This window comes from Etheostoma cragini, chromosome 18 (assembly GCF_013103735.1).
Source record: "Etheostoma cragini isolate CJK2018 chromosome 18, CSU_Ecrag_1.0, whole genome shotgun sequence".
NCBI lineage: Eukaryota > Metazoa > Chordata > Actinopteri > Perciformes > Percidae > Etheostoma > Etheostoma cragini.
Window position 1 is genome coordinate 4,736,401 of NC_048424.1, and position 27,489 is coordinate 4,763,889.

The window sequence follows — 27,489 nt, forward strand, 5'->3', positions numbered from 1 at the left end:
ACATTTTCAACCTACTATACTTTGACTTTCTTATGACTTTTTTCAACATACTATACTATGACTCTTTTATCATTTTTTTGGTATACTATTACTTTTTTATCACTTTTTTCTACATGCTATACTGACTTTAATGACTTTTTCTACATACTATACTATAACTTTTTTGACATACTATACCTTTTATGACTTTTTTGACATACTATACTATGACTTTTATCACTTTTTCCAGTATATTTTGACTTTTTTATCACTTTTTTCACCATACTATACTATTACTTTTTATGATTTCTTTCGACATACTTAACTATGACATTTTTATCACATTTTTCAACATACCTTACTATGACTTTTATCACTTTTTTGACATACTATACTATTATTATTTTTTTTTAATTTTTCATCATGCTATACTTTTACTTTTATGATCATTTTGACATACTTTACTATGACTTTTTCGACATACTTAACTATGGAACTTTTATCACTTTTTTGACATACTCTGACTCTGTCAATACTTTTTCAACATACTGTGACTTTTATGACTTTTTTCAACATGCTATACTATAACCTTTTACACTGCGATTTTTTTCATGACGTTTATTGACATCCTATACAATTATTTCTTTATCAATTATTTTCAACATATAATGTATACTATGACTTTTTATTCGTTTTTTCAACATACCAAACTATACTTTTTATGACTTTTTTCTACATACCACTACTATTAATTTTATGCTATAATGCTATACTATTACTTTTTGATCACTTTTTCAACCTACTATACTTTGACTTTCTTATGACTTTTTTCAACACACTATGCTATGACTCTTTTATCACTTTTTTTTTACATATTATACCATGACTTTTTTCGACATGCTATACTGACTTTTATGACTTTTTTTGACATACTAAACTACGACTTTTTCCACTTTTTTGACACATTATATGACTTTTTTTGACATAATATACTATTAATTTTTATCACCTTTTTTTGACATGCTATAATATATGTTTTGTACAATTTACACAACATACCATACTAGGACTTTTTACGATACACTATACTATGACTCTTGTATCACTTTTTTTTTTACATACTATACCATGACTCTTTTATTACTTTTTTTTTTTACATACTATACCATGACTCTTTTATTACTTTTTTTTTACTTACTATACCATGACTCTTTTATTACTTTTTTTTATACTTACTATACCATGACTCTTTTATTACTTTTTTTTTTACATACTATACCATGACTCTTTTATTACTTTTTTTTTAACTTACTATACCATGACTCTTTTATTACTTTTTTTTTTACTTACTATACCATGACTCTTTTATTACTTTTTTTTTTACTTACTATACCATGACTCTTTTATTACTTTTTTTTTTACTTACTATACCATGACTCTTTTATTACTTTTTTTTTTACTTACTATACCATGACTCTTTTATTACTTTTTTTTTACATACTATACTATGACTTTTTTCAAAATGCAACACTATGACTCTTATTACTTTTTTCAACATACTATACTATGACTCTTTTATCACTTTTTTTTTTACATACTATACTATGACTTTTTTTCAACATACTATAGGCTACTATTCATTTTTTCTGATCACTTTTTCAACATAGTTTGTTTTAGAACTTTTTGAGATGCTATACTATAACTTTTGTTATCACTTTTTTCACATAATGTACAATGAATTTTTTCAACTTACTAAACTATGCCTTTTTTCAACATACTATACTATGACTTTTATTGACACACTAGATTTTTTTTCAACATGCTATACCATGATATTTTTAATGATTTTTTTATGACAGATAAATCAGAATCAACTTTATTGGCCAAGAATATACACACATTCAAGGAATTTATTGCGCTTAATGTAATTACACAAAAATAGAAAGTCAGCATGAAAGAAAGGACAACAAAGCGGAAGAAAAAGATAACTATATATAAAAAGGTATACAGGTATATACAAACAATGCAACAATGAACAGCATGTACTTTCTTTAAGTCAGTTGGTTGGTGCACAATACAAATATGCTGGAATAGATTTTGAGTGATTAATGTAACCGGTTGCTTTATATACCTGAAGCTGCAGCTTGTCCATGTTGTAGGTCATTGAGCAGACATTTGCCAGATGTATTGACAGGAACACAGTTAGAAATCCCAGCTTTCGCAGTTTAACGAGCACTCCGGTTCATTTCCCGCAAATCCCATAGAACGCTGCAGCTCCTCCAGCTAAAAGCTCTGCAAAACTTTGTGGTTGGATAAAAAGGTTTGACTAATGAACTGGATCAGAGTTGGATGGATCGGATGTTTAGATGTTCCTCCTCGGTAAATGTAACTACAGACAGAAAGCATCATAGTACAGACAATGTCATACATAGTATATTATGTCACAAAAATGTCATTAAAAAACATTCATGTAGTGTGTCATAAACATGTATATATATAGTCTGTCATAAAAAATAACTACAATAAAAAATATATATAATAAAAATGTCATAAAGTCATTTTAGAATATCATCACAAAAACGTCCATATTGTAGCATGGCATTAAAAAATGTCATAGTACATAGTTTCTCAAAGTTATCAAGCAGCAGTAAGTCAGTGTGAGCGGTTCTCCTTTCAGGTGTCAGTCGTGCAGGATTCCATAAACCACGGAGAATCCCACTCAGTGCCTATGCAATTATTAAACCCATGCAAACTTTAGCATTTAACCGCTTCAGACCAAACTAACGTATTTTTTATGAATACAGGATTGTGAATCAGACGTAGATGGCGCATCTGTAGATCCAAAGAAAAGTCCCTCTACTCAAAGGTATGCAGAAAGACATGAGTTTTTTTAACCTATGATTAATACAATGATTGTATATTACTGCTTGGTGTATTTTCTGTAATCCGGTGATAAACTTTGTTTCTTGTGTGTCGTGCAGAGACAGGAGGGACTTTTCCCCGCCTCGTTCCTTCTTCCACCGGGTCCTTCGCGCTGCTTTCCCTCTCCACCTCCTCCTTCTGTTCCTCCTGCTCCTCCCCTGTCTGATTCCCCAGTCAGAGAGCGACCCTGGCTGCACTGGGGCCAATAACTTTGCCCGGTCCTTCTACCCCATGTTACACTACACCAATGGCCCACCACCCACCTGATGGGAATGTAGTTGGGAAGAACATACTGAGAAACACAATCCACCTTTTTGTCACACTGAACCATGTGAACAAACATGTAATATTGATATGTTAAGCTTATGAAGTGATTGTCTTCTAAAAAAAAAAAAAGTCCAAAGTGCAGAAACTGTATTACTGTTTTTCAAGATTTTATGTGAGAACAGATTTTATTTATTTCACGAACAAAACCACCCATATGACTGCATTTTAATCCGTAAAAACACCACATGTAAACAAAAATGCAGATATTTTAGTTTAATAATGCAAAGAGCTTTGAGATCTCCTGGTGAGGAGGGAAACAGTAGATGGGTTGTCTTGATATTCGGGACGGGGTAAAGCGGTTTACATACTGTAGCAGTAGCATCAAAGAGGCATACAATAGTGTACATATCCTTCAGCTACTGTAGAAGCCAGCTTGCATATTCCATTGCATAATAATGAGGTGGAAACGAAGAAAGATACAATTTTTTCTTGCTCGAACTTGTGCAAAAAGCTCAAAACTACAGTATAATAGTGTCCATCAGTATCAGATTTTTTATTTTATTTCAAATGCATACATTATCCTTGTCATTTAGATGCTATTTTATGAACAGTTTACATTTAATTTTGTCTAATTTGACCCTGCAAACAAAAGGCATGCTCGATCTATTTGTGTGCTAGACTGAAGTTTGGTCTGGTTCAATTTGAATGTAATCTTTAAAAAGCCAACCGTACAAAAGTATGGCAGTTTAATACACACAAATGTATATCGATATTTTTTTAGATGCTATTTGTCTCGTGTAGATTGTGAGCAGACTCCCAGTGCACTATTGAAAAACACTGATTTAGCAGGATGATGTGTATGTACAAAATGTGATTATATATTTATAACAAACGCTGATTTCATGCTCCAAGTCTTCTGGTAGTAAACACTGATTGTCTTAACTATTTACTCAAAGCATATTTTTTCTCAATTTTCAAAAAAAAGGTTATATATATATATATATATATATACACACATTTGACACAAACATACAGTGTATGCTTTGTTTAGTGAAGAGGCTTTTAGGCTTTTAGTTAATCAGAACAAGAATCAACCCCATAAAGTTTTTCTTTGATCAATAACCCAAAACAGTGCAGATTGTTTTTTAGGGCTGAAATCACCTCTTAAATCCCTCAAATTGTAAAAGGAATGGTTCATGTTGGTAAAGGATTGTTTTCTTTATTTGTATCTTTCCAAGAGTCAGATGAGAATATGAATATTGCCAAAATTATTCCTCTGATGAAATATTCTGGTCAATTTTAATATTGGGATTACATTAAACAGGTATGATTAAGCCACACCAAACATATATGCATCCAACTACTGACAAACTACTCCGAGGTAAGAGCATTTGTGGGCGTTTAAGGTCATTCTAGAAAAGCTTTTTTTCCTGGAGCTTTCAGCTTTCAACAATCACTCAACATACAAAAATGATTTCCTTTTCTTCAAGCAAAAACTTGACAGGAGTGCAATTTTTTTTCTTAAGACCAATAGTGCTTATGTTTCTCCTGAAATGTTCTGGACAAATAAGTGCTGTAAAGCGCCCACAGAAGGTCTGTAGAACGGCTGGTTTCAGTTCTTAAATCCATTTCCAGTCTTTCAGTGGCCTCGGGGAAAAGGTTTCTGCCTGGCGTCTAAGCTAGATGGGTCTCTGCTACTGTACTGAGCACGAAATAATAGACTTAAATTCATTTTAACAAAGATAAAACCACTATTAGTACTTCTCACAGGCACTCTAGGTGCTTAATGCTAACAAAATAACTGTAATGTTTCTACTAAGTTATATGTAATCTTGTATTTAAGGAATGATTAAACATTTTAGTAAATATAGTTCACCTGCTAGCTTTTCTTGCCAAGAGTTAGAAAATCATGTAAATTATGAAGCTACAACTAGCAGCTCCTTAGCCTAGCGTTGTTACCAGCAACGCTAAAGCTCACTAACATCTCATTTGTTTAATGTGTACAGAAAACCATAAAAGTCACATTGGTTGTGGTTAAACAGACAAGACGTAACATGTTAATTTGTGAGTTTTAGAGGTGCTGATAGCTAGCCGTTTCCCCATCTTTTTGCTAAGCTAAGCTAGGCTGCAGGCGGCAGGATCCAGCTACGTATTTATTACATAGATGGGAGAGTAGTATCGATCTTCTCATCAAACTGTTGGCAAGAAAGTAGCCAATTTTATTTTAAAAAATGTCAAATTATTTCTTTAATGCCCCTGACACACCAAACAGACGGCCAACCCTCGGCAGACCCTCTTCCCGAGTTTTTTAAAAAGTGCCTCGGATCACACCAAAGCGACAAGATGTAATACGTCTCCATAACAGCAGGCGGCGCTATCTGTATTGTCCAAAAATGTCGGGCACCGAGTAACCTGGTCTCAAAGAAGAAGAACACAACTTCTGCACTTTGGCAGCATTTCAGGTTCCGACCTAATGAGAAGGCCGAGGTGTTTCAGTATTAGTGTTTGGGATTCAGTTTCTGAACGGAGTCGGCACAAGCCAACAGTTTGGGGACGCCGTCCGAGCCTTATGTCATCATTTTTAATTAGTCACGGTAATACCGTATACCGTGGTAAAATAGGGAGGAGGTTTGACGGTATCCAAATTTTGATACTGCCCAACTCTTTCATGCAGTTGCTGAATCTGAATCCATTCAGATTTCAGATTGAGAAAGGTCAGTTTAAGAGATTTTTGACAGATTTTGAGAGACTCTAGTCCCACTCGTCCCGCTCCTGGTTTCCGGGGTAGCACTCCACCAATCAGATTGGTCATTTGAGTACGACTGCCGGCGTCGCCGTCCGACTGAGCAGGTCAGGTCGGCCGACTGACGACCGCATGGAACACATCAAACAGACGGGAGTCACCGACCTCGCCAGACTGTCCGACGGCCGATTATCAGCTAGGTGTGTCACAGCCTTTAGATGGAAAAATAATCCATTAAAATGTAGTTTAATTTCTTAAACTCTAAAACTCTAACAGGTTAAATGACTGGGAATGTTTGTCTAATCCAATGAATTAAATCAGTGTTTCCTTTAGGAATTTCTTTTAGCAGTGGGGTCTGGTTTGGTTGTTATTTACACAAACCATCTCTGTGTCCAGAACAACACCAAACAGAGACTATGAAAATATATGAATATGAATACGATAGGAAATTATCTGCTCAACAAAAGAGAATCATGGCAGTGGCATATTACATGAAAATCTGAGCAAGAACTGGTGCTACTAACAGTTTTTTTAATCAATATGTGTAGATAATAAGGCACAGAATACTGCATGTTCGGTCCGTCTGCAGAGTGATGTCTTAACATTCAAAAGTTCACTATAATAAGTGTGCAGTGTGTCAAAGTTTATGCTACCTAGAGTTCACAATATTCAGCAGAATGTTCCAGTAAAACGTCTCATCAGTCAGAACTAGTTTTGTGCCATGCGGTGACAATTCATTGCATTCAACTGCTGTGGTTCACCTCCAGAGCGCTGCTAGGGAGTCCAGGTATTTGAGGGGCCGCTATGAGAGCTGTGTGGCCGAGCCGGAACCTCCATTTGGTCCCCGGACTCCTGCTGCAGAGGCCGGCGAGGCAGACGGGAGCTGTGCATGATGTGGGCATCCAACATCTCCAGCAACAGGTCATACAAAGGCACCACATTCTTCATTTTCATGCAGTGGAGATGGTCCATGCCTTTGTTACTGCACGTTTGGAGAGAAAGATGAAGAGAGGTGTGAAGGCAGCCAGGCAGTTTCTCTCAGAAAGACTTCTGATTACGTGATAGGGAGTCACATGGGAGCAGCTTTGTATAATAACAGTGCACAACATCAGTATTAGCCGGGAACATTTTCTTCCAACACTTAATGAATACGTAGATTAGCAATCTTTCAATCAGAACATTTATGACACAGAGTCCTTTTACCTGGCATGGCGGATGTGTGAGAGCAGCATGAGCAGGTGGGCGAGGCGGGTGTATTGTTGGCGAAAGGTGAGGCCCGTTTTGGCGATGGCCCACACCAGAGCGTCCGTCACAGCGTCCAGAAGTCGTAGCAGCTTGGAGCGACTCTGCAGCTCCTCGCTGCCCTCTGTCGAGCTGAGGCACATGTCTGGTAACAGAAAAAGGCAGACGTTTTGGCTCTAACGAACAGGTAATGCTTCAATAAAAACGTCCAACTACTTTTTTGACAATACGTTTCCCCTTACTTCGGTCCCTTTTACAGTTACAGTTTTTAAACTGTATGTACCCTCTTACAGTAATATTGTACAGCACATACAGTTTTGCTACAATGGAAGAGATGGTACACAAATATACAATAAGCCCTGTTTGACTACGCTAGGAGGCAATTAAAACAAGGTGAGCTCTGAGAATCTTAGATTAATATGGCAAAGGGATTTAAGGTGTGAAATAGGTGAGGAGAAATGGTGTTCTATAGTTTCCAAGGTTGGCTGGGCCACTAGGGATGTTAGAAGCAAATTTAAAATCATACCTAGATACTACTATACTCCTATGAAGCTTTTCAGAATGGGCGTAGTAGAAGACAAAAGGGGTTGGAAGTGTATGGGAGAAAATGGTACATTTTTGCATGCCTTGTGGGAATGTCCTGTGGTATTACCTTTCTGAAAAAGACGTTTTAAAGGAAATTGAGAGATTGGTTGGGGAAAAGGTTACCAGAAAACCACTGTTCTGTCTCTTGGGAGACAGTACACTTTTGCCACAGGGAGTCAACAAAAGACAGTGTGCATTAAACACCGCAGGCCTCATCACTGCAGCAAGGCTGATACTGAGGAACTGGAAGAGCACACACACACCAAGCTCACAGACTGGACTCAACTGCACCCTCAGAAAATATTTGATTGCCAAGAGTAACAATATTGAAGGGAATTTAGTATGGGACTATTTGTTAATGTATCTTTTCATATATTACATAATACATTAAGCATGTGTTGAAACACATTGCAGTTCATATAATCACAAACAATATAGTGGTACAAGGGGTGTTGTCCCTTTAAGTTTGGCTTTTAATGCCTTTTTGTGGTTTTGCTTTTTGTTGTCATTTGTAAGATGTTTACTGGTTAAAAAATAAATAAATACTTTAATGACAAAAAATGGGGCGATTAAAAAGAAAACAGAAACATTAATCGGACGGTAATTACTCTGCGTTGTAGCTGCTCACCACAGAGGCTCTGACCCCGTTCCTCCCAAACAGGCACTGCCTGTTATTCCGAGCGTTCAGCGGAACCAACGAGAGCAGAGACCTAAGCTACACACAGTGTTCCCACTCGGGTTTTTCACTGGTAAATTATTGAGCTGGTCCCCTTGCCAACCCTGTGCAGATTCACGCATAGACACCAATGAAATACCCAACACAGGCCTTACTAGAGAATGAGCAGACACACACAGACACACAGACTCTCTCTTACTTACTGGAGTTAAGGAGGATCATGGCCTTGAGGCAGATATACTCCTCCCTCTGGAGCTTGAGTTCTCTCACCCTGGATGTAGCAGCCAACAGCATATCAAAGATCTCAGAGAAGCCCTGGACACAGTTCCCCTCTTCTCTAGCATACGAAGACACAAACGCAACTAGTTATTTATCAAACCACTCTCTCTATTATTATTTAGGCAAATCGGGCTGACATGATGTTCCAATGTTCACCGGGGTGCAAAAGATGTCAATAAAACAACTTATTTTCCTGTTGTAAAGGAGAAGAAATGAATCCTTGTGTGACTGCAGCGTCGACTGAAAAGCTGCACAAACAGCAGAAGATTCCAGTCGTGGAAGTGACTCAGTACATACTGTATACTAGGGCTGTGCAAAGAAACCCATTCACATTCGTATTGCGATTCAAGGTCTACAGATTCAAAATGGATTCATAGAACTCCAAAAAAATTTATTTTCTTTTTTCATTTGGTGATGGAGTGCATACTACCACATGGAAAAAGTAACTACATTTACATACTGTGAATCTTTTTTTTTTGTAATTGAGACTCGTTTATAAATCGAATCTTATGCCTAAAAATGAAATCGTGACATTTTCTAAATCGTGCACCCCTAACATTTACTCATTCAAGTCCTGTATTAAGTGCAATTTTGAGGTACTTTATTCTGCTTTATACTTTAGAAGAAAATATTATTTATCACCGACAATTTTGTCTGTAGTTACTTTTCAGAATAATCTTTTTTTTTTTTTTTTTGAATAAAAACACTTTTATAAAATATGATGCACTACAATAACTAAGTGCAGACAAGATGTTGGTTCATTAATATTAACAATCTAGTAAGACAAGAGGGGCATTTCTGCATCATCTGTACTTTTGCTTTTAATATTTTAAGTACTACCTGCTGATAATACTTCTTCCTACACAGGGAAATATATGTTCTCATGAGCCGCTGGCTGCAGCACAAGCCCTGCAGTGCAGGTATGATGTGATTAAAAACAAAGCCACCACAAAGGAAGTGTTGTTGTGTGAGAGTGGTTAGGACAGTTTGTCCCAGATTTAGAAGCAGCAGCAGATATCCCACGTTGAAACCAAATTCGAGCACAGATGAAAGCAATGCAGCAGAGCTGCTTGTTCACAGTTTCTAATAGACAGTGCTGTGGACGAGTTACCAGTTTCCACTCCCACATTAAAAGGAAATGAAGGTGGATGATCAGTGATTTCAATATCACAGAGGCGCGAGCTGGGGCACACAGTGTACTGGGTTTTTAAGGCTAATACTGATGTTGATTATTGAAATGGTTAAGATTCGAGTCCTACTCGATTTGGTGACACCCATGGATACTGTGGTAACAACAAGTTAAGCCGGCAAATGCTCCTTGAGCAGCTTATTTGTCAGAAATACAACAGCAATGCTGCAATTCAGATCCTGTGAATCACTTGTGCAAAGGAAATTTGAATCAAGGTATGCTGGGAAAGGCTGAAACAAGCTACTATGACCACAATAGCTATTTGTAATTATGTGTGCTTTTTATAAGGCAGGTACCATTCACCAAAACAACCACAATAATGATGGGAGACGTTCCCTTCAAATCATGCTGGTGCAGTAGATGTGTGAGATGTTGGCGGTGGTACCTGCTCAGGCTGAGGTCAGGGGAGAAGATAAGTTTCCCTGGATGGTCCACTGACCTCCACATCAGTCCGATCATCAGCACCTCCAGCCAGCAGCACTCCAGCAGGTGCACCTGGTCCAAAAGGCTGAGCTCTACAAACCCTGAGGAAAGGAAACTCAAATATTATGGAACTGTTTGTGCCATACTGTCTGCCTGGAGCACAAGAAAGGGACACCGATTTTTTTTTTTAAGCCATGGCTTAAAATCACCTGAAGTCACGACCTGCCATATTGTGCAGTCCGAATCAATCGGCACGCCGCAGACTTGACTCGCATGCTAAATAAAGTGGAGACAATTAGGGTGTCTGGCCAAAAACAGAGTCATTAACTCAGTTGTACAGCAGACTGAGCTGCCCTGCAGTGGTGGTAAAAAAGACGAGGGGCATAAAAAAACACGTAAATACATATCATTAAAGCAATGTTATCTCACTGCATTTTTAAAAAGGTATTTTGCATAATCTCAAAGTAAAAAAAATAAATATGACATGTTATTCAACTTTGGACTCCTGTGTCTTTTAGTGAATGAAGATTCTTGAGGTTTTTGTTATGCGTCTAACATTTGACTTTTTACAGTATAAATGCAATATCAGTCAAAAGCTTAACTCTGTCACTCTGATGTAACCGTCAACGCAGAAGTTATAAAAGAATTGTTTGAAATTAGGAGAGTTAGATGAAAAGATATTTACCACACTCAGTGCGATAAAGGTGCACTATGAGTTGCTGCATGGTCACTTCTTTCGACATTCCAAGTAAATTCGAAACAAAACAGAGCAAGCTTGCCCCCCCAATGTTTCTGGAACTGTCATGACCAACTGACTGTCACTAACACCCACCCCTCCCCCAACCATCTTGTCTGTGATTGGCTGGAGTGGGTTGGTGTGTTTTGGTGCACAGGCTGTGCCCCTAAGGTTTGTCTGACGTTTACGCCCCCTGTGTTGTCTCCTGAGACCGGGCTTCTTCACGGTGTTTTCAGGGGGGCAGACAGCTAGCGGATCGAGGAGCGATGCCTACGATTTGAGACAAAAATGAAATCGCGCTGAAACCGTGCAGGAACTCATTGTGCACCTTTAAGTATTTAGCAAGAGCTAAGGGCCAATTAGCCCAGATTAGCATAATACTGTAAGTGAACGCAGGTAATAACAGCCACCTTGGCTCCGTCCAAAAGTGAAAAATGGCCCCTAAAGTACCTCTAAAGTTTAATATTAACATGTTGTATATTGTTGCCTACATTGTAATTCCTCCACAAACAGAAATGTAAGAAAAAAAGCTAAGAGGTGGTTTTACGGGGGACTACGAGCTGTAACCCTATTATTTATTGGTGCCAAGAGACACACCATACTCATTAGTATGCTTTAGAGGTGTTGCTAGGTGTTAGGGCTGCAAGATATGAGGGAAAAGTGTGATTACGTTGTTGAATATCACAATGATATTACTTATGATAAATAAACAAATATTGAAGTGTACGCAGTTCTGCCTCCTCCAGCATTCTACTAAAATGCAACAAATTATTGTTGAATTTAGAACAAAAGGAAATCAAACCACATTCTTTGAACTGAACCAAAAAGTCTTTACGCTAAAACTATTAAGCAAATCCCTCTGTAGATCTAGTTCTATATTTAGAATACTACTATATTAATTGTCAGTCTAAGAATACGGACAATTCACTGTCTACGCAGTGTTAATCATGATATGCACATTTCACTTCTTGTTATTAACAGTTAACTGTAGCACATAGAAACAAGAAACGGTGTCACTTAGGATGCACTCAAAGTAACAAACTACATTTACTCATGTTACTGTTTTGAGTAGTTTTGTTGTGTATTTTGTATTTTTCCAGTAGTTTATAAAATCTGTAACTTAAAATGTACTTGATTACGTTTTGAGTGAAGTATTGTATTACAAATCCGCTCAGTTAGTGAGTCAAAAACTAAAACCTTTGTCTAAAAAAACCGAAAGGAATAAAAACAATTGCGCCCAAAACCATTACAGTGACGAATCAGCATCTAGGCTGCCTACCAGGCGCCGAGTCATCTGTAGGAGATCGAGAACGGGATCGTGGTGGAAGATCAGGCGAGCAACGATGGTTCAGAGACCGTTTCAGTAGAAATGCTAGCAGACCCCTTGTCCTATTTGCACAACACGGGAGCCCCCGTTTCACAATTACTTGAACTTGAGTAATATTTCATTAAAGTATTGGTACTTTTACGACAAATGTCAAAAAAAATGTCACTATAACAAGCAGTCATTTTCCATAAGGCTTTTAAAAACCCCGACACACACCTGGAATCTTCTTGGCCCAGCTGATCATGTGAACCAGCTCCTTATCAGCCAGGTTGGTCAGCAACGACATGACGTTGGCTTCAGTCAGCGGCCTCATCATGTCCTTCATGAGGTAGATCTCCGGCGGCTCCGCCTCCATTATTCGCCCAATCAGCTGCTCTGGGGTCAGTGCAGGAGGGTGGGGTGCGGGTAACAAAACCACCGCTGGTCCGCTTAACGCCTTTGGTCTGTTGGTTCTGCCCTGTGAGGACACTCGCCTCGTCTTGGGGTTCCTGTAGTTTCCGCGCTCCTTTCGCATACCTGAGATGAAGAAAATTCTTTTGTTTTGTGGATTTTACCTTAATTTTAAAATTCTACTTTACCTGCAATAGGAGCCAGCAAAAACAAGTTGTGAACACAACACTGACATATCATCACAATATGGTGAAGGTTTAAGCAAACAGTTGCTTATTAACACATCCATCAGATATGGACATTCATTAGCATTTATTTGGAGTTCTGACACTGACAACCTTATGAATGCACCAATATTCACTCTCTTTTTAAATGTATTTTTGTTCACCAGCTAGTTGCCAACTGTGTCTGTCTGCGGTTTGGTGCAGAGCCGGTAGTGTACAGTGGGTTTTTAGAGCTTTTCTTTTCTGAAAACAGCTGCCTGGTGTGGCTAAAATGGCACTATGAGAACTGAAAGAGTAAACCAAAACAGTAAAGTTGTGGGACGGCCAGCTAAGCAATGAGCTGAAACTCTCAAAAACACTAAAAAAGAGGAATACAGTGTGGGTCACTTGAAATCCCCTACAGCAAACGGCTATCTCCTTCACTTTATACAGCTGTTAAACCGATTAAGTGTACACGGAAATGAAGAACCACCTTTCCTGGTTGCAGGAGTTGTGCTCTGGGAAAAGAAGGGAAGTACTCTAGAACAAACAGGCCACGGGGAAATTGTGATCACCTCCATTTTCATACTGTAGATGACATCATAATAACAAAAGCAAGTAAAGATACAGTTCGTTGTCTGGTTACGGTTTATTGTTCCTTTGGAGCAGAAAAAAGGAAATACTAAGAAACCCTTACCACACTTTGTCATACCAACTTCGCAGCATTTGCGAAGACGACATGCCTGGCAGCTCTTACGGCGATTCTTGTCTATAGTGCATTGATTGGTTGCTGGGCAGATGTAGTCATTGTGTCCTGAAACAATGAGAAGAAGAAAGAGAGAAGATAAGGACAGAGGAAAGGTAGAGAGGTAAAATAGATGGGAGGGGACAAAGACAACAATTGAGGCTATTATAAGGACCTAACAGTCTGGTAGCTCGACAGACACATTCCTGCCAATACCACAAGAGCTTACAATCTGTAAATCTTGTACAATCTCTACAAAGGTCTGTACAGAATTTCTTCGTAGTTCATTCAATAGCTGTAAATAAATTTCAGTCTGGACCAAAGTGGTGGACCAAAGTGGTGGACCAAAGTGGTGGACCAAAGTGGTGGACCAAAGTGGTGGGCCGAACGACAGACCAACATTGCCATCCTGGGACACACTGTGTTAGCATGGCTATACCATATCTACTTCATGTGGAAAGGGTGGAAATGACTCACAAACGGCACCTGACAGTCTCAACAAAAACTGAACATTAAGAACTTTGGAAAAGCTGGTATGCCTGTGATTTGTTTCCCCGGAAAATAAGTGCATGTTTTTGTGTCTCACCTTGGATGCTCCTCTTGAAGAAAGCCTTACACCCCTCACACGACCAGACGCCGTAGTGGTAGCCCGAGGCGTGGTCGTGACACACAGCACAGTAGTGGAGGTCTGCCTTCCCGCCGGACGACACCACCGCCTCCTCGTTCTCCTGAGAGCTCCTCTTCACACTCTTACTAACAGATAAGTTTCCGTCATCATTTCAAGACAAAAACACATGGGAAAAAAAATCTGGCCTCGGTATGCAAAACACTTTATAGTAGAGTGATGCATGTTACATTTTAATAAATCATTATCACATCAGTAGTGTGAGATTGCTGATTTTTTGGGGCTAAAATAGGGATTTTGGCATAGGATAGGCATAAAATAGCTTATTCCTTCTTCGCTTAGCTAGTAGGGTCGGGTACCTTTCACATTTTTAGCAGTACCGGTACCTGAAATTCAGTTACAATACCCAACAATACCTTTTTTCTGTACTTTCCCCCCGTAATTACAAGAAAGATATTTCAGTTGTAAAGATAAGTCCAAACCTATATCCTATTTACTTAGAACATTATCTTATTTATTTAGAATATTTTACACTCTAAAGAATCAAACAAAAACAAAAATAAAACCCCTCCCTCCCTCCTCCCAAACCTGTTCCTACAACCTATTAAACTGAATTATTCATTTCTTACTCACTAACTTTTATTCTTGTATTTGTATATTATTCTTTATTCTACCCTGTTTTATTTTCAGCATGACCGTTTTTAATTGCTTTTTAATGTTTTATGTAAAGCACTTTGAATTGCCTTGCTGCTGAAAGGCGCTATAGAACTAAATTTGCCTTTCCTTAAAATCTCAGCCTTTCAGTCAGTCACCAGGGCACAGAAACTACTGTTATGCCTGGTTGTCTCAGAGGAAGTATAACGTCAACAGCACCGCGACTGCTTTTCCTCGCTATTAATATATCATTGTGAATGGTGTCTACGTTGGAAAAACTGAAACAGTGTTTTCTTTAGGATTTGTTTTAGCAGTGGGGTCAGGTCATCAACGGATTAAGTGATACTTCAAATGATCATTAGTTACAGTCCTACTAATGAAGAGTAAGCTCTGGTGATAGTAAAAACAGTATGCTAGTTAGGAAGTGATACACCGACCTACCTGGTTGCAAAGACAGCGTCCCGCGGCGAGAGCTCCACCCATGTACTCTGGATTGGCTGCCCGAGCTGAGGCCGATTCTGGGAGTGGTGCAGGGGTAGGGGTGGCCCCACGTGGCCGTGGGTGGGCCAGAATAAGGAGGGGCTTAGTGACTGATGGATGGAGGCGGTATCTGGAATGCCCGGACCGGCATAACTGAAGATAGCTGGACTGTAGAACGGTATGGTGGTGAAGTCGTGGCCAAGTTCGGTGTAAGGGGAAGCAATGCAGATGGGTTGGCTGGTTTCAAGGGACAATCTAGGAGAGGATGAGCTGAGGACTGGAGCGAGAACACGACTAGAGTCCACCTCCTGGAGCTGGAGGAGGGGCTGATTCTTCTCTAAATCGGAAGCAGCAGCCATCGCAACTGTGGACAGTCTCAGTATTGGGAGATTTACCACATCATGGATAAAGAATACGAGCCTAGGGTAGACTTCTCTCCTGATTTCGAGTTTACTGAGGTAATGACATTATCTACGAGTAATGGCCCTCAAAAACAAAAGCAAAAGCCAGCACAACTACCGACACAGGCCGAGGGAGGTTTACTCATTGGCTTACATTGCAAATTCCAAGGGTGACGGATGACTCCTATCCAACCTGTTGAGACTGTGATTTATATTGTGCTCGCTGTGAGCAGATGGAGTTAGAGATGTGAAATGATCCAGAGGCTAGCGAACACAGCAGGGAAGATGTTCAGTGATCAGCCTCAATCCAGCCATGAGTTTCACATCATTAAGTGGAAAGAGATTGAGACAGACGTGTGACGGACCATTCCACCTAGAAGACGGAGAGAAAAGCATGAAAGTTGAAATACTGTAATACAGATCGTAATATCTCATTATGACCGCGGTCAGAGAACCTCAGATATATATATATATATATATATATATATATATATATATTTTAAATCCAGAAAGGCGTTACTAAACAAAAAAGAATTCCCTAACATTAGTTATTTGTAGTTATTTATGAGTTCTCACTAAAATAATATGATAACTTGTAATATTGTCACAACAGAACAGAGGAACATCAAAATATCTTAAAGTTCTGATATATAAAATGTATAAAAAATACAAACTCCACCCTTAGAGACCTTAAGTCATTTTTACAGTTCATTGTCTGTTTTTTCTTCTTCTAAAAAAGCATGTAAAACATCAACCCTGTTGTCTACAGTCAAGATATGAACATTGTTTTCAGAACAGACTAGGTCATTAGAATATTTGTGCAGCGGTAAGGTCACTTGGATGTTAAAAATGGTTGTAGGACGTTAAAGACAAATATAATAAGACAAATAATAAATAAACGTATTTATATTACACCCACATCAATGCTACACAAGCAATTGTGTTTTCTAAAACAGTTCTCCTATATGCAAAATAAACATAACATTATGACTCATAAAAAGCAAAAACTATTTACATTTCTTCAAAAAAGATATATGTTGCCCATATAAGGCATATAGCGTGCCTTCATTTACGTAAATGTACTCGCAAAGATTCATGGGAGAGCTATAGAATACACAGAGCACGGAGCTAGCGGCAGAAATGAGCGAAAACGTGATAAATTATGGACACACATTTAATGCTAGACAACCCTGAAAAGTTCCAGGCTGGATAGAAAATCACATGTAGAGGCTAGAAAGACCCCAAAGAGACCTCCGTGACAGCTAACCCGTTAGCTTTTAGCTGCAACAATCGGTAAGTTTCTATGTAATATGGTTATTAAATGATTGAGTTATGAATCGGAGGTGCCGTTTTTGTTCATTTAAAATTCTTTAGGTTCCCGGGGGTTAAGAAATGAAACTTAAAGTCCTTTGAACAAAACCACATTAACAAAAATAATAATAATGTATATTATGTATGTATGTGTGTGTGTGTGTGTGTGTGTGTGTGTGTGTGTGTGTGTGTGTGTGTGTGTGTATATATATATATATATATATATATATATATTTTAAATCAGCCATTATAAATGCCGATACCAATAGTTTGGGAAATGCCTAATATCAGCCGATAATATCAGCCCGCCAATGTATCAGTCAGGCTCTAGTACTGAATTTTTTAAGGTACCGACCTAATAACTTCAATACTACCAAGGATGGATTAACTTTGAAATCAATGGTGCCAAAATTTTGGTGACAGAGAGCGGAGCTCTGACATGGTTGCCGACACACACACACACACACGCAGAGCTGGAGCAAAACAACAGCGACTTTGTTAAAGTTACAGTGAGTCACGGCAATGCCGGTAAAGTGGTTCCAAGTGTGTTTACACTTTTCAAAACTCCACGCAGACAGCGTTTATAAGGACGAGGGTAAAGCTGTCATGGTACGGGTTAACGGGACTTCCTCAGGAAGGCACCAGTGTTGCACTGTGCCCTAATGACTGACTCACAGGCTGAGGTTGAGGGGCCAGGCAAGGCAGCTTTGTTTATATTATTTATATTTTAGCAACAAGACAATTAAAAGCACATTACAATACATAAAACATTAAAGAACAGCTAAAAGAAATACAAAATAACAACAGGCTTCAATAGAATAAGATACAAATACAACATTAAAAGATAAAGTGCAGTGTAAGAAATGAATAATTAGCCATTTATATAGTTAGTAGGGGGGAGGGAGGTGTTTTATGTTGTGTTGTGGTGTATAATGTTTTAAATAAATACCAAAATGCTCTAAGTAAATAAGATAAATAGAAATTATTTTTATTTTTACAACAGACTTTTTTTTTTTTTTACCAGAACTGAATTTCAGGTATCGTACCAAAATAAAATAAAAATTAAAAAAAGTACCCAACTGCAATCATTGTCTATTTTACCGATTTTATTTGGCTGATTTGAATAAATTTTTTTGCAAACCATTGTGCAAAGTATTACTGCGTATAATGGAGTCTGGAGATTCTTTTTTCTTGTTGAATGGGAAATCTATTTTTAGGAGTGTCTCAAAAAGGTAATGTCAAGCCCTGTTAATGATAGTTTGATAACCAATATTTGATATTTTTGTTATCAAATATTCTCAAATAAGTCCCTTTTTTATACCTAAAACTGTAGTACTTTAGTTGAGTAAAAATAAAAAGTATAAAGAATTTTCAAGTTCTTATAGCAAATGCGAATAATTCAATTTAACACCACCAACAACAATCCAAAAGAAATATAATATATACATTTTTTCCCTCACATTTGTATAAAAAAAGATTAGATCAGATTTTGTCAGCTAGCAGTTAAATATTTCATATATATATATATGTGCGTGTGTGTGTACGTACTGTAGACAGAGACAGCTAGTAAATCAATAAATACAACAAACACGCTAGTAAAGTCTAAGGACATGTTGGTTTACTCTTATGACATAAGATAAAGCAAATCCATCGGAGTTAATCATTCCTGGGTGACAGGAGTTTAACTTTACATAAAGGCGGTACACACTGTCTCCACATTTGTGGTCACTTCTTGAAGTTAGTATTCAGCCAGAACAAAAAAGGTCAATTAATCTTCCCAAATGGCTGAGAGAAACTTTGGTTTGGCTTGCCAATAAAACTTGATAATCCGTAGAAGTAGTTGGAGGCCTGTGCTGTAAGAGTAAAATGAGAAGCACTAAAAACTGGCAGTAATTAAACTAACAAAGCAGCAACGAGTACAGGCGACCTGGCCGTTAATTGTTTTCCATACCGCGGAAAGCACCAAATTAATTTTCATTTTTATGGTGTCGCATTAAAATGTTCCCGGAGAAATCACTCTTACAGCTGTAAAAACACTTTGAAATGTTATTTAAGTGTGCTGATTATTATTTTCATCTTCAACAACCTTCCAGCTTTCTTATTTATACCACCAGCTGACTGCTTATTCTTGAGTTACTGTATAAGTTATGACAAGCTATTTCAAAAATAAAAACTGGACACAGTATTGTTAAATGTATGTCTCAGATTCTGAACAGTGGCCCCTACAACCACCAGTGCTCTTTCTTTGGAGGAGAACTAGTAAGTAAGAGGAAATAACATGCTTCCATTGATGTGTAGGGTGAGGAATTTATCAATTGAAGAATAACAACAAATGGCTTAAGACTGACATAAGAATATAACAATCTTGACACACAATAAACCATTTCAACTGTTAGGTGATAATGTGTCAATTTTATGTTTACAGCTTCTTTTTTTTATGCCAAAAAAGTGTCTAAAGACCTCAACTAATGCAGTTTTTAGGTTTCTAAAATCCCACTGGCATTTTCACACGCAAAAAATACCCAGTATCATTTTAGCTTGATGTGATAATGAGGCTAATTATTCACAAGGGGTTTGAAACTATTTAGATTCACACTACCACTGTTTTTACAGTTGTTAGTGATTTTTTTACACAATAAACAGTTAGAAACTACATTATTCTTGGCAGTTACGACAGCTCAAAAGGCAATTTTGATTGATTGATTTGACATTTGGTTTCACAAACGATCCATTTCTGGCTGATAACACAGAGTGTGTCTTGGCAGTGGGAAGATGGATTTAGCTCCATCTTCTATAGGTTTATCAATTCCTATCTGACATCTAGACTGATGAAACGCCAGGAAATCAAAGAGTTTGAGGTATTTTGTATGAGGTTTAAAAGCACAACCTGCCAGCTCATCTGTTTCTGCTTGAATCATTGGGAATGAACAATCCTATAAATTAATACCGTAGCTCATCAACATATGCTGCCCTGCTATCAGTAATATGCCAACAAAATTGAGAATTTTCCAATTAATGTGAGGATATCAAAGAATTTACAGGTAAGATGCTGCTGAAAGCATAAACAAGTAAGACGTGCTGTTCCGATGACCTTGTGTCTGTTACCAATTAAGTGACCGCTAAAACAAATGATGTCACTTTAAGAGAAAAGACATTATGGCAAGATCTAGCTGCTTCAATGACCATTTGTGGGTAAAAGCAGATGTGAAAGAGTTTTTGGTTTCCTTTGAAGCGTTGACCTTGTCTTCAAAACCTCCTCACTGTCCCACTCTCCAGCAGCTGGAAGCTCATTGTGAAAGAAAACCTCCCAACTCTCCTCCGCACAACTGCTCATCCTGCTCTAATTACATAAGCTCACAGAGACAGCAGATGCTAAGAAATAGGCAATACGATATGATTCAGCCGTGTGTTAAATGTCTTGATGAAGACACCGTAATAGTGGGGAAATGTTACTAAAAGACTTCAACAATCAGTTTCAGGGCCCTCTGATCTCTAACCATTACTGTCTCACAGGGCTATCACAGCAATTATACACAAAGCAAGGCCATCATTTCCAATAGGTAAGCCTAGGCAGCTGTATTTAATTTATATGGCACATTTTAAACACTGAGCCAATTTGAAGGGCTTAACACTGGCAAAGAAAAAGAACTCATATAAAATGTTAATGAAATACATAAAAGCAGTGTAAGTCATAGCGACAAGCACTACATTGATTTTCCACCAGCTTCTGCAGCAAAAGTTCAACTGTTGTTGACGTCCAAATACGCAGAACTCCATAACACAAGTCCAATGGGATTCAGGCATCAACAGGAGCCAGAAGTTATATCAGCGGCAATTTTACACTCTAACACAAACATTTTGCTATTGTACTGTTCATCAAAGGCAGAGAGCAACTGCAGAAACAAAGTTTAAAGGTTCTTACTAAAACTCTTCAACAGATTTATGAAGTGTAAAATTGTAAATGTAATTTTATGTCTTTTTAGGCTGTCAATAAATATTGTAACAGACCTTGCATAAAGGAACTTTTAACAGGATACTGCAATCTTTGTTTTAAAGAGCACAGAAAAAACCCATCTACAAAAAAATACCCATGTTTCTTCAGGTTTCTGTCTATTGCACCAATGAGTTAAACTTTAAAAAAAAAACATTTCGCCATTATAATATATGTAGTTACTGTCTTATTTATGTGGTAAACCAACTCAAATCCTGAGTACAGAACAGATTTTGAAACTGCAGGAAACATGACAATGTGGGTAACTAGCTTTAGCTTAGCCTATCTCACGAGCCGAAGTCACTGCAGTTTATATGCTGTATTAATTCATTTCATTCATTCATTTTATTTCTTAAAACATTTTTGTTTGTATTTTCTGTGTTTGTGTATGTTTTTATTGTGATATGGATCCCCCTGGGTCTGAAATAAAGTTTATTAATTTTGTTCTTGGTAGAAAAGGGTGAGGTTAATGTCAAAAAGAGAGATTCTGTTGTTGATAAATATGTAGTTACACCAGGGACCTTACTTATTTATTCAGTTAGCAAACATTTGTGTAGCTTATACACTAATATACACACAAAAATAATTTATCCCCCCAAAATTATGCACAAAAGTCAAAGCCAAATAAAGATCTGATGTGACGAAACTGTTCCTGGTCACAAGCCAGAAGTGCATGCCTTTTACAAAAAAACTCAAGGCCATGTCGTTTTCCCATCCTTAAAATCTGCCTCCCTAAAATCAGACGGAAACGGATGTGATCCAGCTCTGCAGAAAGAAGCCATCCCTTACTATATATATATATACACACACACACACAGACAGGGAGTACGTGCCATGGTTAGCACCAAAAAATGTGAAAAATCTCATTGGAATTGTTTGCCACACTGCTGAATATTGTCATGTTGACAGAGACGTTTATGTGCTTAAGTTATGCTTTACATTTACTGCAGTTACTTTTGAAAGACTAATTAAACTAATATTAAATATAAAAGGCAGCGTGATAGTACCACTAAAAAATATATACAACAGAAAACATTCAGTAACTACAGTCCACAAAAATAACCAGAGTTTAATCAAGACCTCTCATTACAAGCAATGGTATTTTTAGGCTGACCATATTTTGATTTCCGAAAAAGAGGACAATCGCCCTGACCTCGAGACAAAAAATCAGACAGGTTTCTCAGAGGTTAATAAACATGCTGTATTAAGCCTCAAAGGTACAAAAATAACTTAGTTAATAAAATAAAATAAATAAATATCAATAAATAAATCTATAATAAAATCTGTAACAAAAGAAGAGCTCTTTCAAATAAATAAAATGTGAAATAATGTTCTAAATATGACCTATTTAAAAATCTAGCTTCAACCAAATATCTCTGAAAACATTTTCAATGTAATAAGATTTTTCGGTGTCCATGTGAGCTTTGAGATCTCCAGCACCTTTGTTAGACAATGAAACATATGTGCCAGCTTTGCATACTGTGCACGCTGCCTCGCACTTGTCCCGACCGGGACGGTAGCCTACTTGGAAATAATTTTGCAGTTCAACTGTGAAGCTGCATTAACGCTTCAGCTTCGCTGTCTGATCTGCTCCCTGTATGTGCTCCCTGTCTGATCTGCTCCCTGAATGTGCTACCTATCTGACCTGCTCCCTGGATGTGTCTCCATGTCTGATCTGCCCCCTTAATGTGCCCCCTGAATGTGCTCCCTGTCCGATCTGCTCCCTGTCTGATCTGCTCTCTGTATGTGCAGAGCCGCCCACAAGGCAGCCTCTTGGGAATTACGTCACGCAACAAAGTACTGTGAGCAAAGCGCCATTCAATTTAAATTCACGCTTATGGGCCCATGAAAAACAGCGATAAAATAGGACATTTTGATGAACTTATAAACCCCCGCCCCCCGTACAGTACGTAAAAAGTGGACAAAAGAGGATGTTTGGTCACCCTAGTATTTTAGACAATTCCTGTACTTTAACCTAAATTAAAGTTATCAATTTTCTGTTTTGTTATGTCCAAAATAAGCAACAAAATGCAAAATACTGTTTTGTCGAGAGCACTGTGCAACTATTAAACAAAAATAATAGAACTGGACAATGTCGTAGTGATCACATATCCCATGCACAAGGGAAGAGGGAATTCTTTCTGTGAGCGCCTCTGCATCACAGCAGCTGGCTGATAGCAGCCGCTTGTTTACACCGAGATAAGCACTTTTTGAAGTGGGCTAACATTCACAGTAACTCTTTTGAAAAAAGCCTGATTCTCAGACCACATAATAGACCCTCAAAGTAGATTAGAGTCTGTGAATGTGGATATCAAAATGTGGTTAAGGATGTACGATAAGATCAGAAAAACATGATTAAGAAGATAATTGGGGTGAAATAAATTTATTATTAGCAGTATGATCTGACTGCATGACTCATATTCCACATGATCCCTTGTTATCTCTGCAGTTATCCATCTTGCAGACACTCTTTGTATACCAAGTTTTCAATATGCTGATTTTGTCCAGATTATATCTAGAAATGATTAACTAAAATCTAACTGTCTTGGTTATGATTTCTTGCAGGACTTTATTCTGTCACCTATTAACCAAACTATTTCATACACCCAGTTAAAGGCCTTCTACTTGTTGCTCGCAGCTTTAAGTTTGCTAACAAATCAGTGGGACAGTTAAGACGTCGCCACAATACCTGTCACGTCTATAGCACATTACTTGATATACTACAACCACAAATAAATTGTATTTATAAATATGGAAAAATGCCTACCCCTTCTTCCACAAACAACAAGCGCAGACAGTCTGACAAAATGAAGTCCCGCTGCAGTGTCACATGCTGGTAAAGTGTGAAATCGATAGTTTGGGGAGCTGTTGTGAGCTGCAGAAAGACCAATCACAGAGTGAGATACCCGACAGTCAGATGGCGTTCATATAACAGCCCGGAGGCAAACCCCCAGCTGCAGTCACGGAAATGGTGTCAAGTCAGACAGAATAAGATGCTCAAGATCCGGTCAGTACCTTCAAAATAAAATCCTCCAACATGACCACTTTGCTAGGTTTTTGAAATTATTCAACATCAGCCTCAACACAATGAAATGTAAAAAAATAAATAAAAAAGATTAAAACAGTACGGTTCTTTTCTAATCACTGGAGAATGATTTTGAAATCCAACGGTGAGATTGCAGATTGCAGACGCACCCAAATAGATGAGTCACTTGCAATGTGAAAGAGACATGACATTCAGCATATATCGTCACAGGTAACAAGCTAACCATCGCAAAGTGTTGTGCTAATGCTGGGAACAGGGAACTATTTTTTATAGTTGTATGCATATGATGTGAAAGACTTAGGTCAATATTTCACCGTAGACCCCATAAAGTAATCCCACAACAGATTTTGATACTGAACTGTATGGAGGGTAGCTTCAGGACATGTTTTGAATTCATAAGACGTAACAATACAGTGTTAGGGACGGATCAGATGGCAAGGGAGACTTAACCTCAAGCTCAAAAACTTGGACAGATTAAACTTGGACTTCCAAAAAATGACTTGTGAACATCTTTGGGTTACGGTCAGGAGAGACTATTGGTCAGAGAATAGGTTACAAACCGATTGAGTAGTGATAAGGCTGTATGAAGAGCCTGTGTTTGGTTTGTCTGTTCCGGGCTACAGTAGAAACATTGCTGTGCAACATGGAGGCGGCATTTGTAGAAGAGGACCCTCTCCCAATTAAAAAAATGTTTTATAAGTTACATAAAGTTTGTTTGCTTACTGAAATATCTAAAAAGGAAGACAATACGTATATCAATACTGCCAAAGCACTGCATGATGGAAAATATGTTTTTTTTACAGCTACATTTAAAACCAAGTTCCAACTGCCTGTGAAAGCGCACAGTTCAGCCTACAAAACAGTTTAGCCTACAAAGAATCTAATAGTATATCCTAGGGGGAAGAGGCCCTATGAAATCAGAATAGAGCACACCTTCGTTTCACCAAGTGAATCCTAATTGTGGCTATTTAGTTCGACACTATTCCCTCTCAAATAAAGTCTGACACAAGCATAGACTGGTCAGATAATCTGGACAAAACACTATTTGTATGATTGGTATTTATATATTTGACTAAATATTTCTGTCCACTAAGAGCAAATTTTTGAGGGTCTCCATAATCACTGCAAATACTGTCACTGTAAGTTTAAAAAAATGTATTTGGGTACCATTCAGTACATAGCAAACTGATCATTTGTAATAACATTTTATTGTCTGAGAATTCCAATGTTCACATTTACTTCATGCATTTTCCCATGCATCAGTGACAGTATTAACACAGGGGTTATCCACCAGAGCATGTTTGGCCTTACAGCGCTCTGGGCAAGTGCTGTGTTAAAATACCCATGCTCACTGAGCATTGCTGTGAAAGTCTGACCTCTGCTTTCCTCTGAGCTCTTTAGAAAAGGAGTCCAGAGAGGAAATTGCTTACAATTCTTCAGCCAAGGCCGCAAAAAGCGGCACAGAGCTGCAAAAAAAACAAGCATTGCTATGCATACTATTACTTCAAGAGAGATCGTACAAAGCCCAATTATTCAATTAACACTGGTGCGAAATCAAGCAGGCTAAATCCAGCTAAACTCAGATTCTCCCTTGAATTGTAAATAATATCAAAGAAATGGCAGAAATACATAATGCTTGATTATTTGTTATGCTTTCTGTTGATCTTATGTTTGTTATAAATGGGCTTTAGAGTTATAAAGCTACTGTGTATTGCAAAAACCCAGAGCTTCTTTTCCAGAAATACCGGTGGTTGTTCACCAAATGAGGCAATCACCATATTGCATAAATGGGGATGCACACATGTACTCTACTGTTAAGTAAAAGCAGTGGATATGGAACAAATGTAAACAGATAACTGCAAGTAGACCTTTGTTTTCAATTATGCAATACCTAGTATATAAAATAATGTTTATCATAATTTCCAGAGCCCAAGGAGGCATCTACAACAGTCCAAAACTTAACTTATAGAAAAAAAACTTTTATATACAAAAAAACTGAGCAAATTTGCGATTCTTTCAAATTGTTAACTAATTGTTAAGGTTTATTTTTTCGTAGAAGGTACAACTTCTTGCAAACAGACAAAGGCTTGTTTTTAAAAAATCTGTTATGCATCTAAACATTTTTCTAATAGAGCAAAGCTGATTTAATCAATTAAATGTTAATTGATTTTATTTCCCTCCATATTGGCTTGCTAGCAGTCTTCCTCTTCCCTGCTTTTGTTCATGCACTGCTCCAGCAATACTTTTTTTTTTTATAAACAGGATGAACATTCACCTGAGATTTGTACTTTGCTTTAGTACACTCTAGATGTGTACCTGTAAACCAAACCAAACACTTTTGATTTTCCATAATGTACTTTTAATGGCACATTACATCAACGTCACTCTCCTCCCCAAACAGATAAACACTTTCTGTTGCAGTACAAAGTGTACTATTGCACTTCTACATCAACGTTTCAATTTGGTTTCTGCTAAATGCAGCTCTCCCATCGTGTATGTACCGGGTCCCTGCGAGCTGTGATGCCACAGTGATGTGCATCTGTAGGTTCACCAGTGCTACGGATCAGATGCAGTAACCTTAGAGGAAAGAATATAAAAAGCAAGAATGTTTTGTTGCAATTAGAGTAATATAGAACATAATGCACCATTTATAAGCTCTAGTACCTGGAACTACTTTCTCCAGATTCAACTCCCCCTCTACACCTGCTCTCTCCCAGGAGGCAGCATGACAGAGTGTGTGTGTGTGTGTGTGTGTGTGTGTGCGTGCGTGCGTGCGTGCGTGCGTCGGACAGAACGTATTCACCCTTGCAATTTTCTCGGAAGAAATAAAATTAAAGTCTCCCAGTCATGAACCTACGCCACACCTGGCGAGATAATCATTCAGCAGAATTACGATGCGCTCGTTTCTCACCTCTTAAAATCCACTTTTGGTGATTACATTTTGTGTCCGTCTTCCAAAGCTCGTTTGAGATTACCAGGTAATGGACTACAGTCTTTACATTCTGGCCAAACCTATAAGTGCACGGCAGGTTGCAAGGTGCAAATTGAGCCGGGAGATGTGCCTGTGGCTGCTCCCATCTTTAGGGACCCGAAGGAGCAATTTGCCTCTAAAATTGGCCTTTTAACCCTCAGTTGTCAGGATGGCACATAACAAAGGAACATTACTGAAATTTGGACCCAGTTCCTTTAGCAATCTTGCCACTTTACTGCCGCAGCACAAAGATACCTGTCAGCAGAAAAAATGATTAAAGAAATGATTTTTGTACTTTTGTACC

At 38.0% G+C, this 27,489-nt stretch overlaps 2 protein-coding genes across 2 annotated transcripts in view; one reads left to right on the forward strand and one right to left on the reverse strand.

Annotated features, from left to right (window-relative positions):
- The window catches only part of LOC117961542 (nesprin-2-like), a 90,675-nt gene extending 86,533 nt beyond the window's left edge, over positions 1-4,142 (forward strand). Inside the window, exons 112-113 of the mRNA XM_034900301.1 lie at positions 2,784-2,845; positions 2,961-4,142. Coding sequence (XP_034756192.1) covers positions 2,784-2,845; positions 2,961-3,168 — 270 coding nt within the window. The 3' untranslated portion in view covers positions 3,169-4,142. The remainder of the gene's footprint in view (positions 1-2,783; positions 2,846-2,960) is intronic.
- A 2,124-nt stretch (positions 4,143-6,266) lies between these two features.
- esr2a (estrogen receptor 2a) lies at positions 6,267-24,120 on the reverse strand. The gene is made up of 9 exons (XM_034900306.1): positions 23,936-24,120; positions 15,427-16,239; positions 14,293-14,459; positions 13,659-13,775; positions 12,585-12,884; positions 10,268-10,406; positions 8,618-8,751; positions 7,115-7,298; positions 6,267-6,893 (listed from the first exon to the last, which is right to left on the reverse strand). Exons 2-9 carry the CDS (start codon positions 15,822-15,824, stop codon positions 6,686-6,688), a joined length of 1,647 nt encoding a protein of 548 aa, XP_034756197.1. The 5' UTR covers positions 15,825-16,239; positions 23,936-24,120; the 3' UTR covers positions 6,267-6,685.
- Positions 24,121-27,489: the final 3,369 nt, after the last annotated feature.

What these genes read in the sequence shown, in the direction of transcription:
- esr2a (XM_034900306.1), bottom strand. Translation starts at nt 15,824, where the DNA reads ATGGCTGCTGCTTCCGATTTAGAGAAGAATCAGCCCCTCCTCCAGCTC. An exon ending in GACGCTGTCTTTGCAACCAG is followed by an intron (nt 14,460 to 15,426) that starts GTAGGTCGGTGT and finishes CTTATCTGTTAG; the next exon opens with TAAGAGTGTGAAGAGGAGCT. An exon ending in CATGATCCTCCTTAACTCCA is followed by an intron (nt 7,299 to 8,617) that starts GTAAGTAAGAGA and finishes TTCTGTTACCAG; the next exon opens with ACATGTGCCTCAGCTCGACA.